We start from the raw sequence: 16,794 nt of genomic DNA, 5'->3' as shown, positions 1-16,794 counted from the left end.
AAATTGGGATGTATAGAGTAGGGGTGCAAGTGCCCCCCCCTCCCCACCCCCCCTTTCTTCCCTCTTTTTCTTTTTCTCCGTTTTTCTTTCTTTTTTTTTTTTTTTTTCTTTCTTCCCCTCCCTTTTTTTTTGTGGTCTTCTTCTTTTTTCTTTTTGTTTTTTTTAACCTCTTTTTCTCTTTTGTTTTGCCCTTCTTTTTCTCTTCTTTTTTTTGTTTCTCTCTTTTTTCCTCTTCTCTCTTGTTGTCTTGTTTTGATATTTGTCCTTTGTCTATTGACTTTTCCTTTTTTTTTTTCTGGTTTTTTATTTTTCCAACTCATTTTTAGTTCTTTTGATTTTATTTTTTGACTGGTGAGATTTTTATTTCTTTCTTTTTCTCTCTCTTGTTTTCTTATTCATATGCTTGTTTGTACTCTCTTTTCTTTACTTGTTTTGTTGTCTTTTTTCTTTCTTGTTCGTTTTGTATGATTTTTTTGTATTTATATCATTTATTGAACATTTGTGAATGAAAACATACCTACCTACAGCTTGTTATTGATTTTGAAGATAAAATTTTCATTTATCGATTCCTTTGAATTATGAATCTCGATGTTTCAAAGTTACAAAAGAGTTTGTGTGACATTCTCTATAATTGACTTGACTTTCAAATATGCCTAAATTTAATTACAATTCTTCTCTCTACTTATTCTATTTCTGAATAATTTTAACTCTTTGCTGTTGGAGAAAAACCAAAGGAAAAACAGAATAAAAAGAGAGAGAGAGAGAGAGAGAGAGAGAGAGAGAGAGAGAGAGAGAGAGAGAGAGAGAGAGAGAGAGGAGAGAGAGAGAGAGAGAGAGAGAGAGAGAGAGAGAGAGAGAGAGAGACTTGGGGGAAAGACAAATTGAAATTTGGAATGGTTTACCATTGTCTTGGCTAGAAATTAATTGGATTGGATAAATCTTTTCTTTTTCCCTTCGAGCTTACATATAATAACCATAATTTTCATCGAATTGCAAATTAAAAACCCTAGAAATTTGGTTTCTCATTTCTCAAAATCTAAATGGGTATAAATAGTTAAATACATATTAAATATAAGTTTTGGATTATTTGTTGACATCTTTACTATTTTATTTTTCAAAGCGAGTTTGGAATTTAAGTATTTAATTACTTTAATATGTATTTTAATTACTACTTGCTTACATTTGATATTTACGACCAAAGATATGGCCAATTAAAGCTACGACAATGCCAATTGGGCCTGAGCCAATCGGGGGGCATCGGGGCGGGGCATCCGGGCGCCATCGGGCCGGGGCGGGCCTGGGCCGGCCGGCCATCGGCTATCGGGCCATCGGCCATAGGGCCATCGGGCATCGGGCTTCGCTCCCATCCCGCCCGGCCCATTGGGCCAATTGGGCGTGGCTTGGCTTGCCCCGTGGGCTTGGGCCGGGCTTCTTCCCGACTGGCCGGGCGGGTGGCTCAATTATCCTTGGGTGGCTTGGTTGCGCCCGCCCCCCCCTAGGGGCCAGGGTGGGTCTTGCTTGGGTCGGACCATCAAGTCACACATTTCGGACCATCGGTGAGAATTTTGATCTCGACTGTCAAAATTCAACGGTAGCAATTTCCCTTAAGAGTTGGGAAAAAATAAAAGGGATTAAGGGACACAAAGAGCAAATAAGGTAACTTTTAAATGCCACCATATGGATCAAGCTTCATCAAAGCTTTGATTTACCACACAAAGTTTCACTTTTAGTCTTTTACAATGTCTACCTATAAAAAGAAAAAGTCTTCTACATTGCTAAAAACCAAATCAAAGAAGAAAACTAGATTCCTTGTTCCCCACCTATGATCTACATCAAGCCATCAACTTGGGCATCCTAATTGACCCTACTTATTTCATCAGTCATTTTATGTCTTTTAACAGCTAAAGCATATCATCACAACCATTTTTAGGTATTCTTCGTATTTGTTACAACTTTTAAACTGACACATCTTGATCAGTATCACATTCATCATATTCTTTCATTTTGCGCAATAATTTAAGAGAGAGGGGTTCCCTTCGACCTCTATTTTTGGATATGATCGTTTACCGAAAGTTCTCATTCTAGAATTTCTATATTAAGGGTGAGGAAGGCTATTTTAGATATTTCATATTGTTTAGATGAACGCGAGTGTACGAAAGTGATCCACATGTTAGCACTATGAGAATCTTTTCTCCATCATTTAAATGTGACGAAGCTTTGAAATGATATATCTCAATACCAAAAAGTCTTCAAAAATAAATTCCACACAGAAAATGAGAAACAATTCAAAAAGCATGTCCTCATGTGCGAATGGATTATACCAACAAAAGAAGCATTTCTTTCGTCACGGATAGTTAACATGGGATGTCATATGTCACCCTACTTGATAGAACATGTTTGAGTACATTACACAATGAATCTAACCATAGTACAAGTGTAAGTCTAAGGGCATATGATGCCCTAAAAGGTGAAATTAGAACTATTCCATAAAGCCCTAAAAGCCAATTTTCGATATAGGTTAAGATAACTTAGATGGTGACAACATTGCAAAACATTCTTGAGACACCTTAAAATCCAAATCTCTATCACTATTCTAAGAATACATAAACATATGAGAATCTAATTTAAAAAGACTTCAGGGCATGAATTGTGCTTTATTTCCTCTTAGGGTTTTATTTAATGGGACCATTTACACCTTATCTTAACCTCACACCATATTTTAATTTATGCATACCGAACACAAAACCTTATTTTAAACTAAAATGCTACCAAATAAAATTTTTATTATTTTAATATTAACTTTCTGTATCACCATCTTTATTTTAATTAAATAAATAGAATTACTTTTGCTTCGGTCCTTGCACAAATTACGCTTATGACGAGAAAAAAATCAATGTGGGGGACCCATTTGAGTGACGTGGAGTGTTTTGATTGGAAGAAGGGTTCCATTGACAGTTTCCACGTCAGCAAGCAACGTAGCGGATGCCTCACGTAACCTCAGACCTAATATGCTTGGCCCATTGATTTCTAAATTTTTTTGTCGATCAACCACGTGTGGAAAGATGAGCCGTCGATGACGGAGCTTGGTGTATTTTCGTAATAAAAAACATAATTAGGTGAGTGGCGTGGCAAGATAGCAGGCGTGGCGGAGAAAACATTAACACAAATTTTATACGTTATAGGATTTAGATAAATATTATTATCAAATGACCAAATTGCCCTAATAGGTGGTATTGACTTTAGAGTATTGATAGAGTCATTCATGAACTGAAGGAGTCACGGGTGTCTTAATTCATCCTCTGCCAGGTTACCCCAAAAGTTAAGTTAAGAAACCGTCGTTACTTTATTAGGCTGTGATACCAAAATGGCAAATTCCAGTGCTATTATAGCCTCTCAGAGACTGTTTCGCGAATAATGGACTGAAAGATAATTAATTCAACACATAGGGATAGTTTTGGAAAATTAAAATCTAAGCAGCGGCAATCGGCCAATGAGTAATGTTTTGTTTTCTATAAATATCTCATGTCCAAGTAAAATTGCCGTCTGGATGACGGCAAGGGAAACATAAGACAGAGAAAGAAAGGTCTGTTTTGGGGGGGGGGGGGGGGACCACATTGCGAGAGGCCACGTGGGCAAGAGGGCTGACCTGCAATAGTAATAGTAGCTCGGTGGGACCCATTCTTTGGCAGTATAGGAGGGGACCGCTTTACTTTCGGCCTATATTGAAGATAGTAGGGGACCACGGAGCGGGCGTGATTAAACCGGCGGCTCTTCATCAGACTTTCAGACAGCAAAAGCAGCGAAGAGTCAAATTCTACGTTGGGTCCCACCATACCCGATGCTCTTACCCACATGTACGATTTCTATTCGTCGAATCACCTCGCGTGCCTTTGCGTGGTCCCCAGATGTGGTCCATGCTACCTGAGGCTGCCGCGTGTCGTTCCGATAGGTATGGTCGTTGTCCGCAAGTGGTGGTGGAGTGAAGCAACGTAATTTCGACTGGGTTCTCCTCCTTCTCGCTTTTAATGAAAAAACTTAAAAACCTTGGCTTTATATGCCGTCGCTGAGGTTTGGCCACCGGCAAACCATAACCGGTCACCGTCATACCTAGACCTAACCCCGCGTGAACAGCGACTATATTGTTCATGTCGCTCGTGAGTGAATTCCGGTCCCAAATGTCTCTCGTAAGTTGCAAGTTGCAATTACTGACATGACAAAAGCAGCTTTTTTTTCTTCTGGTTACCTCAACAATCCAATATCATAGAAAAAATGAAATACATTTTGCCACGTGTAAAATTCTACATCGTTAGATTCAAGGTAAATTTAAAAATGAAAATAAAAAAGGGAGCAATTTTCCTTGTTTACTATATGTCGGCGGATTTTCATTGTCAAGCCGATTACCGGGGCAGCGGTTTCACAGGGTAAAAATCCACTCGAAGCAGCGCTGCTCTTAACAGTGTACGGTCTATATTTAATTTAAGGCTTACAGAAAATCTAGACCATTGGATGAATACTTTACTCAACGATGCAGATTTATCAAAACACTTCTGAGCCTTTACTACTGGGAGCAGCGCTCCACCCAACCAAAATCACTCTTGCAGACCACTTTCCGGAGCTACCATACGTGTGTGAGATATATAAGAATAAAATAATCGTTGCTTTCTCTACTATTCGCTCGCAGTTGTTCATACCCTGTGGGGAGGGAGAGAGAGGGGGAGGTCTTGAACCAGAGAGAAGGAGATGAGATTGTTGCAGTGAAGCGAGTCATCGATGGCGTTTCACAACCATCTCTCGCATGAGATGGCACTTCAGCATTACACACATCAACATTTAGGGGAAAACACAGCGGTCTTACGAAGTATTTTACCGGAGCAGCTTGGTCAGTCTTCGTCGGACGCCACCGGCGGGGCCGGGAAAGACCAGAAAGATATGCAGAGATTGATGATCGAGACTGCTGGAAAATCGCAGCAGCAGCAACAGCAACCTTCGCAGCTAGGCGGAGGAGGCAGTGGTGGTGGACCGACATGGTTAAACAACGCAATTCTCCGGCAGCAGAACCAGTACGTTGACGGAAGCTTTCTTCACTTGCAGACGAATTCGGACTCGAATTCTGGTGCTTCGAACCAGTGGCTTCCGCGGCCGATGCTCCAGCGGAACACAAGTGATGTCGGTGGTGGTGGTGATGATGTTCCGGTGTCTAGTGACTCAATGATGGCTGCTGCGATATCGCAAGGTTCGGCCGATATGAATGCTAACACTGATAACAGAAACAGTGGTAACAACCAGAACCACGGGGACAATAGCGGTGGCGGAGAGTTGGCGGAGAGCGAAGCTGGAGGTGGAGGGGACGGAGTTGTTTCTTGGCAGAATGCGAAATACAAAGCTGATATATTGTCTCATCCTCTTTATGAGCAGCTTCTATCTGCACATGTCGCGTGCCTGCGTATTGCTACACCGGTTGATCAGCTACCAAGAATTGATGCGCAGCTTGCTCAGTCTCAGCATGTTGTCGCCAAGTATTCCGTTCTCGGACATGGTAATCAACCGCTTGTGGGAGATGATAAGGAGCTTGATCAGTTTATGGTATGTCTCCTTGCCACGTGCTGTGTTCTTTTGGATTATGTTTCATCTTTCCCAGTATTTGATTATGGTAGAATTACTTTGCTTGTTGAATTAGACAAGAATAAATTCTGATGTTTCCAGTACCACCACTTTGCGATTCTTGTTTACTTGTTTCTTTCGCAAGTTAAGCTTGTTTTGATTTCCACTTGGGGACTTCCTATGAAGTCATCGTTTTGATTTGCTATCAGAAATCAAAACTCAAATCTGTTTGAATGACGCTCTTTACACTTCTTGAAAAAATATATTTATGGCGATCGGCATAGAGCTGAGACCGGACGTGGTGCGTCATCAGTTTAGGCTACCGTGTTTCCAGTGCTCCTACGGCGGAAGATGAGATGGATGTGGGAAATAATGGAGTAAATTAAACGAGTGACGCATATTATACCCTCTTGACTTCCTTCTCTTCCTGAACTCTCTGAAAGGCTATGTTCCCGTTTTGACTTGACACGGACGAGAGTGCTTAGTAGACTAATGGTAATCGGATTCTCTGAGAACATGTCGCGAGTCTTTTCCTTTCAAAGCTAGTGTGGTATGAGAATTTTCAGATGGCTTGTTCTGGTTGAGGAGAGTAGAAGGCTCCGGCATATCTAAAGATGCACTTGACTAAAATTCTAAGGCTTCGTGTAAGAAACTTAATTCCAACATTTAGGGAACTTCTCTTAACTAGGATGAATCACTTCCGTGGAAAATTCTTCTGTTTGTTTTTCAACCATTGAGATCTTGATAATGACTTTAATTGGGAACACCTTTGAAGATAAATTGTGAATGTTGAATCTGATAGTGGTGGTCCAAAAGAAGCATAAACGAGAGACCTTTTGGTACAATCATGACCATAGAAAGCAGAAAGGAGAACGTGGTTGTACCCAATCCTTTTTCCTTCATAAAGTGTGAAAAGTTGAGGATGGTACATGTATATTGTGGCCAAGGAAAATATATAAGGTTTGTACTAAGGGGTGAATTTGGGGGTAATTATTTTTAAATTATACTGTGCAATTAAATAATTACTTACCACAGCTGTGATAAACGGAAGATGGATAGTTTGGTCTGAAATCTTTGAGTTTTGTGGAGGTGATGTAACCAGATGCTACTATGTTGGGTCACTGGTGGCAAGACGCCCATCTCAATCTTGAATTGCAGTAGGCAAAGTATTGTGGCACCTAGTTGTGTCTAGTTTTCATTTGGATGCTTCAGAAACTATACATTGCTAAGCATTTGTTAGTTCTTCTGTGAGATTTCACTGATGGTACAACAACCACTGGTTGGTTGGGAACCCAGCGAAGCCCTTCCTTTGGAGGAATGGGCTACTTACTTCATGGTTGATCGTGAAGTTTTCTTTCAATATCATCCTCTGATCACATCAAATTTCTACATTGATTGGGAAGATCTATTGCAGTTGCAAACTCTCAGCCAGAATAAGAATCCTATACGAACCAGCAATTCTGTGAATTTCTTTCATTCCCATTATTTTAGGCTTTATGCTCATGTCACAAGTGAGAAGATTATTAGTGACATGCATGTACCACAAAATTCTTGAGGACATGGTCCATGTATCCAAAATGAAGTTCTCACAGTATGAAGACCCAAAATAAACCTTTCTTAGGAAAACTCCAGTTATGATATACTGGCTCTTAATCAATTTAGAATCTTTGCTATTTCCCAATTTATATGGTTTGCCATGTTTGTATATTATTTATTTATTTTTATTTGGACTTCTCTGTTAATAAAAAGTGCGTTTCATTTGGGAAGTCCTCTGATTTGGCTTTTGATGCACATTCGTAATATTTTTTTTTGGTGGTGACTGTACACATAACAAGAATAACTCAGCAGTACCCAACTTAATGTGGTTGTCTGTAACCATGTTCAGTATAATTCAACTTCATTGGGTGCTACAGTATTTGGGGATATGGCATACAAGCACATTAATGACTGCAAATCCTTTACACTGTTTCAAGAAGATCCTGGACTCATTCTTTCATAGGAACTTCCATGATTGAGGACACAACTAATTCGTTAATCTCTAGTCTAGTATATTTCTTCTTGTTTGGTCTACTGCATCTGTTCTCCTGTCTGACTTTATTGGTGGGTTTCTTTTTTTGTTAGATGTGCTCTCAAAACTGAATCTTGTGGTTGTCCTTGATGTTTACTGCTTTAAGCAACAATAGTGCGTCACAGTTCAAGCTTCTGTTCTGGGTATGTAGTGAACAGAGTGTGGTGCCTTTATTGAACTTTGGATATATTTTCCACATAATAGATCTTAGTAACTGCTGTGTGAGCTTTAGTACAATTTTAAGTTTCAATATTGCAAGTATCAGATAGCCTGCTCTAAACTTGGAAGCAGCCTTTAGCAAACCGGGGGTATCACTGAGCACCTTTGTCACTCCCAGATCCCATAGTAGCAGAAGCCACATGCCTTGGATGCTTTTTCTAATGGATCTTGGTAGCTACTCACTACAGAGGGAGGAAGCATATTATAAATTCCTCTGTTTACAGTATTTGCTCAAATAATGGATCATATTAGTTGCTGGTTTGAGTGTTCTCTGCATATCCACTCCTTCTTGTTGTAAGTTGATGTTGTCATATGCTCTTAAGGAGTTGTTTGATTCTCAGACGATTTAACATTTTGTCTAAGTAAATAAAAATTTAAAAAACTATTCCAGTGGATGCGGATGCATATGTGGAATTTCTCACTCATTGTGCCTCGAGTGTTGATGTAACTTTAAATGGTTGTCTTAGTGGTTACCAGCTGATTAATTTTTATCTTAAAAAGTTGCTGATATTTCTGATTTTTATTTTTAATTTAAGCAACTCAATATTACCTGATTCTTTCCTTCTGTGTTTGGTGTGTAGACACATTATGTTCTACTGCTCTGTTCCTTCAAAGAACAACTGCAGCAGCATGTTCGTGTCCATGCAATGGAAGCAGTAATGGCTTGCTGGGAGCTTGAGCAATCTCTACAAAGTTTAACAGGTGACTGTGGGATCCCGAATGTCTTTTTCTACCCCTGATATTCATTCTAACATAAGATTACATTACACTGGTACTAAGATTAGGTTACATCTGGTATTGAGATTACCATTTCTGGTCCTCACTTTTTCCAGCTTGACTTCTGGTGATGAATGTTTGATGAGTTGTATCATTGATTTCTTATATTGCAATATGGGTATGGACTTGGAATTGAGATCTGATGTGCTTCATTGGGTCTTGACACAAGGAGCTGTAGAGAGGAAAAGAAAAAAGACGTTGAAAAAAGGGATTCAGTGAAAAGAGTAATATTTAGGATGGAACATGCCTAAGTTTTGTCATTGCAGAAGAAACAGGGGAATTGAGGTAGGAACGAAATCTTGTAGACTGTTGGAATTTTCCTTCATTCCAAAAAGCTCGCGCCAGTATGGTTCAGTAGGAATTTAGGAAACATGAATTAACTTCTTATTTTAACGAATATTATATTTGAGAGAGCTATGGGTTGATTTGTGTGGTTGAGCTCTGAGACCATCTACAGGAAGACTCTTGTAAAGAATAGAAGATTACTCCTCAAAACTGACACTGAATTAAGAATATCGCTAGGATAGTCTATTTCAAACTCTTTACATGGACTCTCATACCTACCTGCCGCTTACATCCACACCCACCCCTTCATAATAAGTGGTGACTTGAACATGCCTAATGCTAGGATAACTTAAATTTACACTATAATGAACCCATTGAACTTCAAATCATAGTTGATAAATTTAAGTGGTATGTGCTTAATAATTTTCTCTGTGACGAGAAATTCTGAGGACAGGAGAGTCTTGAAAATGAATAAACATGGAAACAGAATGACTGTAGCTAAGATTTTAAGTTGAAAGTGGGAAGTGGATAGAGTGATAGAGGAAAAATGATAGCGAAAAGTCACCAAGGTGGCTGGCTATCTGCAATGAAAATCAAATACTGTAGCTAAGGTTTTAAGTTGAAGGTGGGAGGCGGTGAGATTGAATAGAGGATAAATGATGCATCCACATGAACTGTGGTGGTACCAATAAGCAAAAAGATAAGTCAACCAAGGTGGCTTGCTGTATCTGAATAAATTCAATGACTGTTCAGTAAGGAGGTATTACAACCAAATGTTGAGCAGCTTTTATCTTTCTCAAATAGCCTACCTGTTAATCAGAGAAAGTATGCTCAGTTTTGATAATTTAGATGCGATCCTGAGGAGGATCAATAGGGTTTGCATTGTTGTACCTGATTAGATGCTACTCAAGTGCAACTTGGTGAATGTCTATATGCCCAGGTGGCAGGATAGCTTGCTGATTCTGACCATTGGATAGATAGATCTATCTATGGATTTAGCCACTTGTCAAGGTCCAATCCAACAAAGTCACATTTTGTGTATTGGCATGCCTCCTTGTATTTTTCAGCCATTTCTTTATGCCAATGCACCTAGATGTTTAAAGCTTTAGCTTGTAACTTGGGGTTACCGATTTGGGCTGAAAATTGGCAGGTAGGGCAGGGGACTTCTGGGGAATACCTGTCAACCAAATTTGGGCCGTCTGTTTTGCCATTAGCAGATATTTGGATCAATTGGTCGACCTGTCACTAAGCAAGTGTTTAGATTATAAAGTAACCGAGCATTAAGCACTTCAATGTCCAGAAAAAGAAAAGTTGGTTTATTTAACTGGTTCCTGGCTAAGTTAGCATGCCTAAATCTACCACTTTAGAGACTGTAAAACTCTAAAATGTAGTCCTCTCTCCCTTCTTAGCTAAGTGGGGTGTGTATAATGTAGTCCTTGACTCTCTTCTTAGCTATTGTTCTTGTTGAAGCTGATCTCTTAGGCTATGTTTTGTTGCAATCCTGTTCTATGAGTCTTTCCTGTTCTGTAATCTTTTGCATAGATCCATGCATCAGGCTAATTTTTAGGATAGTGATAGTTTCTCCTGTCATAATACTTTTATGCCAGCTTAACCTCTCTATGGAACTTTTACTTGTGTGACTGATATGCTCTGCATGAACAGGTGTCTCACCTGGTGAAGGAACGGGTGCAACAATGTCGGATGATGACGATGACCAGGCGGATAGTGATACAAACTTGTTTGATGGGAGCCTGGATGGGGCAGACAACATGGGGTTTGGCCCTCTTATCCCCACTGAGAGTGAGAGGTCCTTGATGGAGCGCGTGAGGCAAGAGCTGAAGCATGAGCTGAAGCAGGTAAGGATTTAATGGTTTGTAATGGTCTACATTTTTGCGTGTTACAAGGTTAATAACCAGTTCACATTTATTTCAGGGTTACAAGGAGAAGATTGTGGACATAAGGGAGGAAATTCTCCGGAAAAGAAGAGCAGGAAAACTCCCAGGTGACACTACCTCACTCTTAAAAGCCTGGTGGCAATCGCATTCAAAGTGGCCATATCCAACAGTAAGTCTGGTTAAGTACTTCGCAAATCATTCAGTTGAGACTGTTAGGCACTATTGACTTTCTAAATCGTAAGTTTTTGGATCTTATTTCAGGAGGAGGACAAGGCAAGGTTGGTGCAGGAAACCGGCTTGCAATTGAAGCAAATCAACAACTGGTTCATTAACCAGAGAAAAAGGAACTGGCATAGTAACCCCTCGTCTTCTACAGTTTTGAAGAGCAAACGAAAGAGGTATTCTAGCTAAAGCATGTTTACCTTTTGAAAAATTTTGATCATTTCATGGACTTCTCCCGACTTAAATTTTAAAAAGAAGTAATGCAGGTGACAACAGTGGCGAACGCATTTGATCCCAAACCAACAAATGTTCACTCCATGCTTCCAAATCCAGTGGGTGATTCAGCATCAAAATACAAAATGCTGCATGAGGACACTGCAGAAGTTTACATGGAGATGTTTATATTGCTTAAACACAGAAGCCTAGTGTGGTAGATGAGGCAGTTTGCCTACTATTTGCGAGTGGTTGCTGTGATTGCCGAGCAGTTAGATGCCAATTGACAGGTACCGATGCAGTCAACAATACCTAGATGCATATCATGCTATATTCTTTAGGTTGAAATTTGAAGAAATATATCTATGCATATATATTACTGTAATAGAGCCTTCGTGCATATATATTTCTGCCTCTATAGGCAGATTTGAGAAATCCTTCCTACATATGTGAATAGTAGTATCAATTGCAGCTTTTGGGTGTACAGTGTAATAATCTTGTGCATGTTTCTTCCTTTCTATTCAACTAGCTACTACTATATGAAGTCCATGGTAGCACATTGCTTGATGATTGTGCGTCTTCAGTGTTCTATTGTTTTGCAGCATTACATAAAAACCATGGAGAGTTGCTTGTTTCTGTGATATTTGCCCCATCTGGTTCGACCTCTAACAGTAACATTTTAACGAAGAACCATCAGAAATTGCATATCTATGTATGGGGAGTAGGCCAACAAGTTATTCCCTGAGAGAGATTGATGGAGAGAGGGTTACCGACTCTTGTTTATTAGCCAGAAGTAAACTTCTTTAGAGTAAGTAAGTAGAAATATTATGATTTTTTTCTTTCTATTTCTTGTGTTCCTTACGTCTCCTAAAGAGAGGATTTTTTTTGGCTAGCTTGCTACAATCTCTCTTACCATAGCTAAGAACCTTAAACCATGATTAACCCACTCTACGAATATATTAAGTTGGACACAGTGGATCAACTGCAAAAGGGCTAATACATCATGACATGTTCTCCAAATAAAAGATTTTAGAATCAATACAAGTGTTACATAGAATCTCGTATCTTTTTCCCCCCTAAACTAGTCAGGTCGATTGAAATAAATGAAGCTTTTATTTTCTGGGATTTTGAAGCACTTCGACTTGACGTTTTAGAAGTTCAATGGAAACTGCCAGAATTTTTGATAGGCAGACGCCAGTTTGTTTCTCTGAGAAGCTTGATGGTTGACCAAGAACATGAAGATATATGCCCTTTCTGTGTAAAAGTAAGTTGATTTTATTTAGATCTTTATGCGGTATCTTTGGATGCAAACCAGTGCTTCACCATAGATTACCACGATCTCCCATATTTTCTTTTATTGAGAGCTAAATGAAGTCTAAGAAAATCACCATCAGTAGAAATTTGTGCTTCAAAACAAAATTTCCTTTTATGTCTGGTAATAAGAAAGTTTATTTGAATTAAGATACACGAGGAAAGGTGTAACCAAATTCACCTACAAATACTGGGTAACATGAACAAAGGGCTAAAGGTTTTGAAAATAAGTTACAAGACTTTCTTGCAGCGCGAGTATATCTGCAACACAAATGTCAGCAAAAGAGGGAATTAAATCCCAAGTGTCTTGTAGTAATAGTTTGCCATAAAAGGAGTCCATGGATGAATCTTCTCGGACTCTCACAAAAATGTTCCACTCTCAATTTTTTTAGGGTAAATTATATATAGATCCCATATTTGTAATTAATTATATCTATTATCTTTGGAAAAAAATCAATTACAAATTCTCTTTGCCGTGAAGAATTGAATTAAGTGATGATGTCACCAATAAATAAAAATTTAGAAACCCAAATTTGTCTTTTTTATTAAAGTAGATGATTCCTCTCCATCCATCTCTTTCCTTAACCCTGCCCGGAAATCACCTACCGGTCCCCACCTTACCGAAAACAATCGCCATATAAACAAATTTCCAATAGGGTGGAGCTTGTGGATGATATCCGGCAGGATTAAGGAAAGACATGGGTGAAGAAGAAATCTTTTATCCCACTTCTTTAGTAATTTTTAGGGTATTTTAGTCATTTAATATTGGACTTAAAATTACTATTATGAGAAATGCTTGACAAAGAAGGATAAGATTAGCCTTTTGAATTTTTATTTAGTGGTGATATCATCACTTAATCCAATTTTTAATAGTAAAGAGTCATTTGGCATGTAAACTGAGGAGTGAGTAAGAGCAGGATTTGACATGAAAATTGAAGAGTGAGTTTACCAACACTCGAACAAGGTAGGCAATTGAGGTGTGAATAAAGCAAAAAGCTTACTATCACCACATGAAGGAATAAGAAATTTAGGGAGGTGAAGTCTTACGATCCAAATTGTCTTTACTATCAAAGACAAATTTGAACTTACAGCGTAGTAATCATGCAACTAGCCTACTTTTTCCTTCTTTCATCTGTTCTCTTGCTTACCTCTTCTATCCCTCCCAAATTTCTCTTCGTCTAGCACTACCCCCTTGGGGGGCAGGTATGTAGTAACCATCCTGTCAGTTTGAAAGGGCGGAGCACTCGGATATCCAATGTATTGATGAAAAGGTAAGAATAGTCCTCTACACCTGGCTCATGGTAAGATCATATCATCCCTTTTAAAGTCCAGCCAACTTTCTAATCCTCATATCTTGCCATGTATGGCATTTACCATCTCCCCCACCCAACCGGTTTCTTATTCTTTTTGCTCATTACCGTACCTTTTGAGCTTTGAATGAAGCTCATATATTGACCCTGTTGGTCACTTTAGCACTTCTCTACAGTTTCTTTGTTGCAACCAATGTCTCTTTACCATATATAGTGTTTTAGATTCTTTAAATCCGTCAGCAAGCAAATCAATTCCCTATGCCATAAGTTCTGGCTAGGCGGGCACCCCACCAAAATGAAGCAGCTAATTCTAGTCTCATCGTATAAATGCTGCTAAACAAAAGATGTGTGAGGTATTGGTTTCAAAAGAATGGAGGATGTAAATAGTGCACTACTGTTGAAACAAGGGTATGTGGAGACTACTATCTGAACCACATTCTCTATGGGCTAAAACACTAAAAGCTAGATACTTCTCTAACACAAGTATCTTTCACCCAAGGTTAGGAAAAATGGAAGATCATGGCATTGGAGGAGCATTTACAGTATCCTCCCACCTCTGCAACAGATGGTAAGGCAACAAATTGGAAATGGTAATAATGCCTCATTTTGGTATTGATCCACGGCTACAACTGGCCACAACCATTGCAAACCAGAATCTTGAGTAAGAAATATAGAACACGAAGGTTACCATTGCACAAATGCTCCAAAATGTCCAGACAAACATGGAATATCTCTTTTCTCTCCACAATTAAAATTTAATTTTCAATAACCTCACCCTTTCATCTACAGATAACAAATGGGTATTAACGATCTCTTCAACATGCAATTTCTTCCCCAAATTGGCTAGCAAAGCATTGATGAAACATAGACAATCCCTGATAATTGACTTCTCAACATAGTGGAAATTCTTTTGGAAATTACAAATTCACCCAAAATTTAAATCCTTCTTTTGTCATCTATTGTATACAGGAATACCAGTTAAAATTGTTTTATCATAATGGATGGCAGTGAACCCAACCTACGAGCTCTGTGGAAACTTAAAAGAAACCACTTGACATGTATTTATTTCTTACGAGTGGACCCAAAGGATTTTGGCCGCAGGGAGGCTTGGACTCAAGCCAGAATAACTAGCACAAAATTCACTCACCCACTGGTGCAATACAATCTTAAACAATACAATTAGATTACAAAACAAAGCAGTGGAGTCTTTCCATTTTCATAATTACCTGCTATCTTATTTGGTAGAAAGAAACAATTATAGCTTTCAAAAAACAATTACCAAATCCCTATAGGGTTCTCAACAATATTAATACATGGATAGATGGTTTGAAGTTGAAAAATGGGTTGTCAGAAATGGTAGAAGAAACAAACCATAAACACCCTTCCTTTTATCAAAACAGTAGTAATTATTTAAATGTGACTTGCAATGTTAACTTAACAAATTTATTGTGTGTAGGGTATATCACCAATCACTATATAAAGTTGTCTCAAGTTTGGGGGTTGCTACAGAAGCTAATCTCATAAAATTAGGTGATGGAAGAACAATAGATGGTGATGAACTAGAGGCAGCACTCATGGCAATTTGGTATGGCTTGCAGCAAGCAAAAAAACTACTAATCAACATCAAAGAAATAGGGTGTAGTCAACCTACAACAGTAAGCCTACTATCCAAACTGGATCAGTCCACGTGACCTCTTATTTATACACGAATCTTGATGAAAATTCTATTTGAAGCAAACGGTGCTTTGTTCTGTAACTTTAAATCCCCCACCCTCCTACGGACTCTAACTATGGACATATATAGTAATAGTCTTGTATCTATCTCCACTAATCTTGGCTATGGTTCTATCCGGACGCCAAGTTATAACCGCTCAAACTATTCTTAAGTAATGCATTTTTTTTTTGGTGCTTTTTTAATCCTGGAAATGTAATGCCGTCCGCAAGGGTCAAACCCAAGACCTCTACACTGAGAAGTATGGATCTTTATCACTCCACCAACCCTGCATTGGCAGTAATGCATTTTCTTTATTGGGTAGCTGAAGATTAGTTGTCCCTTGTAGTTTGTCAATTTTTCTGTATTTGAATCTATTTCCAAAAATTACTTCTTAGATTAGATCTGAATTACCCTATCCTTCTTGTTTGGATCGAACTGATTAATACCTGTTTCAACTGGGACAATTTTATCACTTCCATTTGTGTTCTTTGGTAAAAATATCTTTCTGATGTTCTGCAAAAGATTATTCAATCCACTTTTTTGATTGGTCCATTTTTAAAGAACATAAGAATGCTAAAAACGCTTTCTAAGAACTTTACCAAACGCACTTTATGTTTTAACTTTCTCCAGTTTCCTCTGCATTGCACGGGCTTTGACGTTCCTTTAGAAGCCGAGAATTACAATGTATCTCTAGCAATGACAGTGTGATAGAATACATGAGATGCTACTCTTTGGCATGAAAAAACAGCAATTTAAAAACCTTTCCCAAAAAACGAAAAGAACAAGAGAAAATGGGCTCATGTGTTCATGTCTTAACTGAACTGAGCGAAGCAGAAAAAAACGTGTGGAGAAATCAAACAGCGGACCGGGAAGACTCTGGATCAGAGACCCAACTCAGCAACTTTTTACGATCTTTCTTAAGCGAAGCAGAAAAGCGTGAGGAGAAATCAATGCGTGCAGAGTCGTGATCTTTCCCTTGCCCTTCATCGAAATTGAGAGCGTAGCTTTGAAGATCGTATTGGAAGTTTGGCCTTCTCTTGCTGGTGTTTACGTTATTGGTGTAGGCTCTGAGCTTGCGAATGACGATCTTATTTCTCTTGCTAAGAAGAGAAAACAATCCAGTTATCTCCTTCTTCAATCTTCTGATCCACAGGGTTTCATCCCTGTTCTCTCCACCTC

General features: G+C 38.8%; 1 protein-coding gene across 6 annotated transcripts; it reads left to right on the top strand.

Annotated features, from left to right (window-relative positions):
• Nucleotides 1–4,595: 4,595 nt before the first annotated feature.
• On the top strand, nucleotides 4,596–11,503 carry LOC149025318 (homeobox protein knotted-1-like 2). 6 transcript variants are annotated; one of them, XR_016171720.1, is made up of 6 exons: nucleotides 4,596–5,583; nucleotides 8,470–8,590; nucleotides 10,613–10,806; nucleotides 10,883–11,014; nucleotides 11,088–11,243; nucleotides 11,334–11,503. XR_016171720.1 is itself a non-coding variant. In XM_089145537.1 (6 exons), exons 1-6 carry the CDS (start codon nucleotides 4,771–4,773, stop codon nucleotides 11,335–11,337), a joined length of 1,401 nt encoding a protein of 466 aa, XP_089001663.1. In that variant the 5' UTR covers nucleotides 4,600–4,770; the 3' UTR covers nucleotides 11,338–11,503. The 6 variants fall into 6 exon arrangements, 3 of the variants coding, with proteins under 3 accessions (XP_089001663.1, XP_089001662.1, XP_089001661.1); XR_016171719.1 differs by having other exon boundaries at nucleotides 11,326–11,503; XR_016171718.1 differs by having other exon boundaries at nucleotides 11,323–11,503.
• The last annotated feature ends 5,291 nt before the right edge of the window (nucleotides 11,504–16,794 follow it).

This window comes from Hakea prostrata, chromosome 2, assembly GCF_041222555.1.
Source record: "Hakea prostrata isolate BN-2017 chromosome 2, UWA_Hpros_2, whole genome shotgun sequence".
Classification (NCBI taxonomy): Eukaryota; Viridiplantae; Streptophyta; class Magnoliopsida; order Proteales; family Proteaceae; genus Hakea; species Hakea prostrata.
The sequence above is the reverse complement of the archived record's forward strand: the minus strand, read 5'-3'. Positions and strand labels throughout refer to the sequence as shown.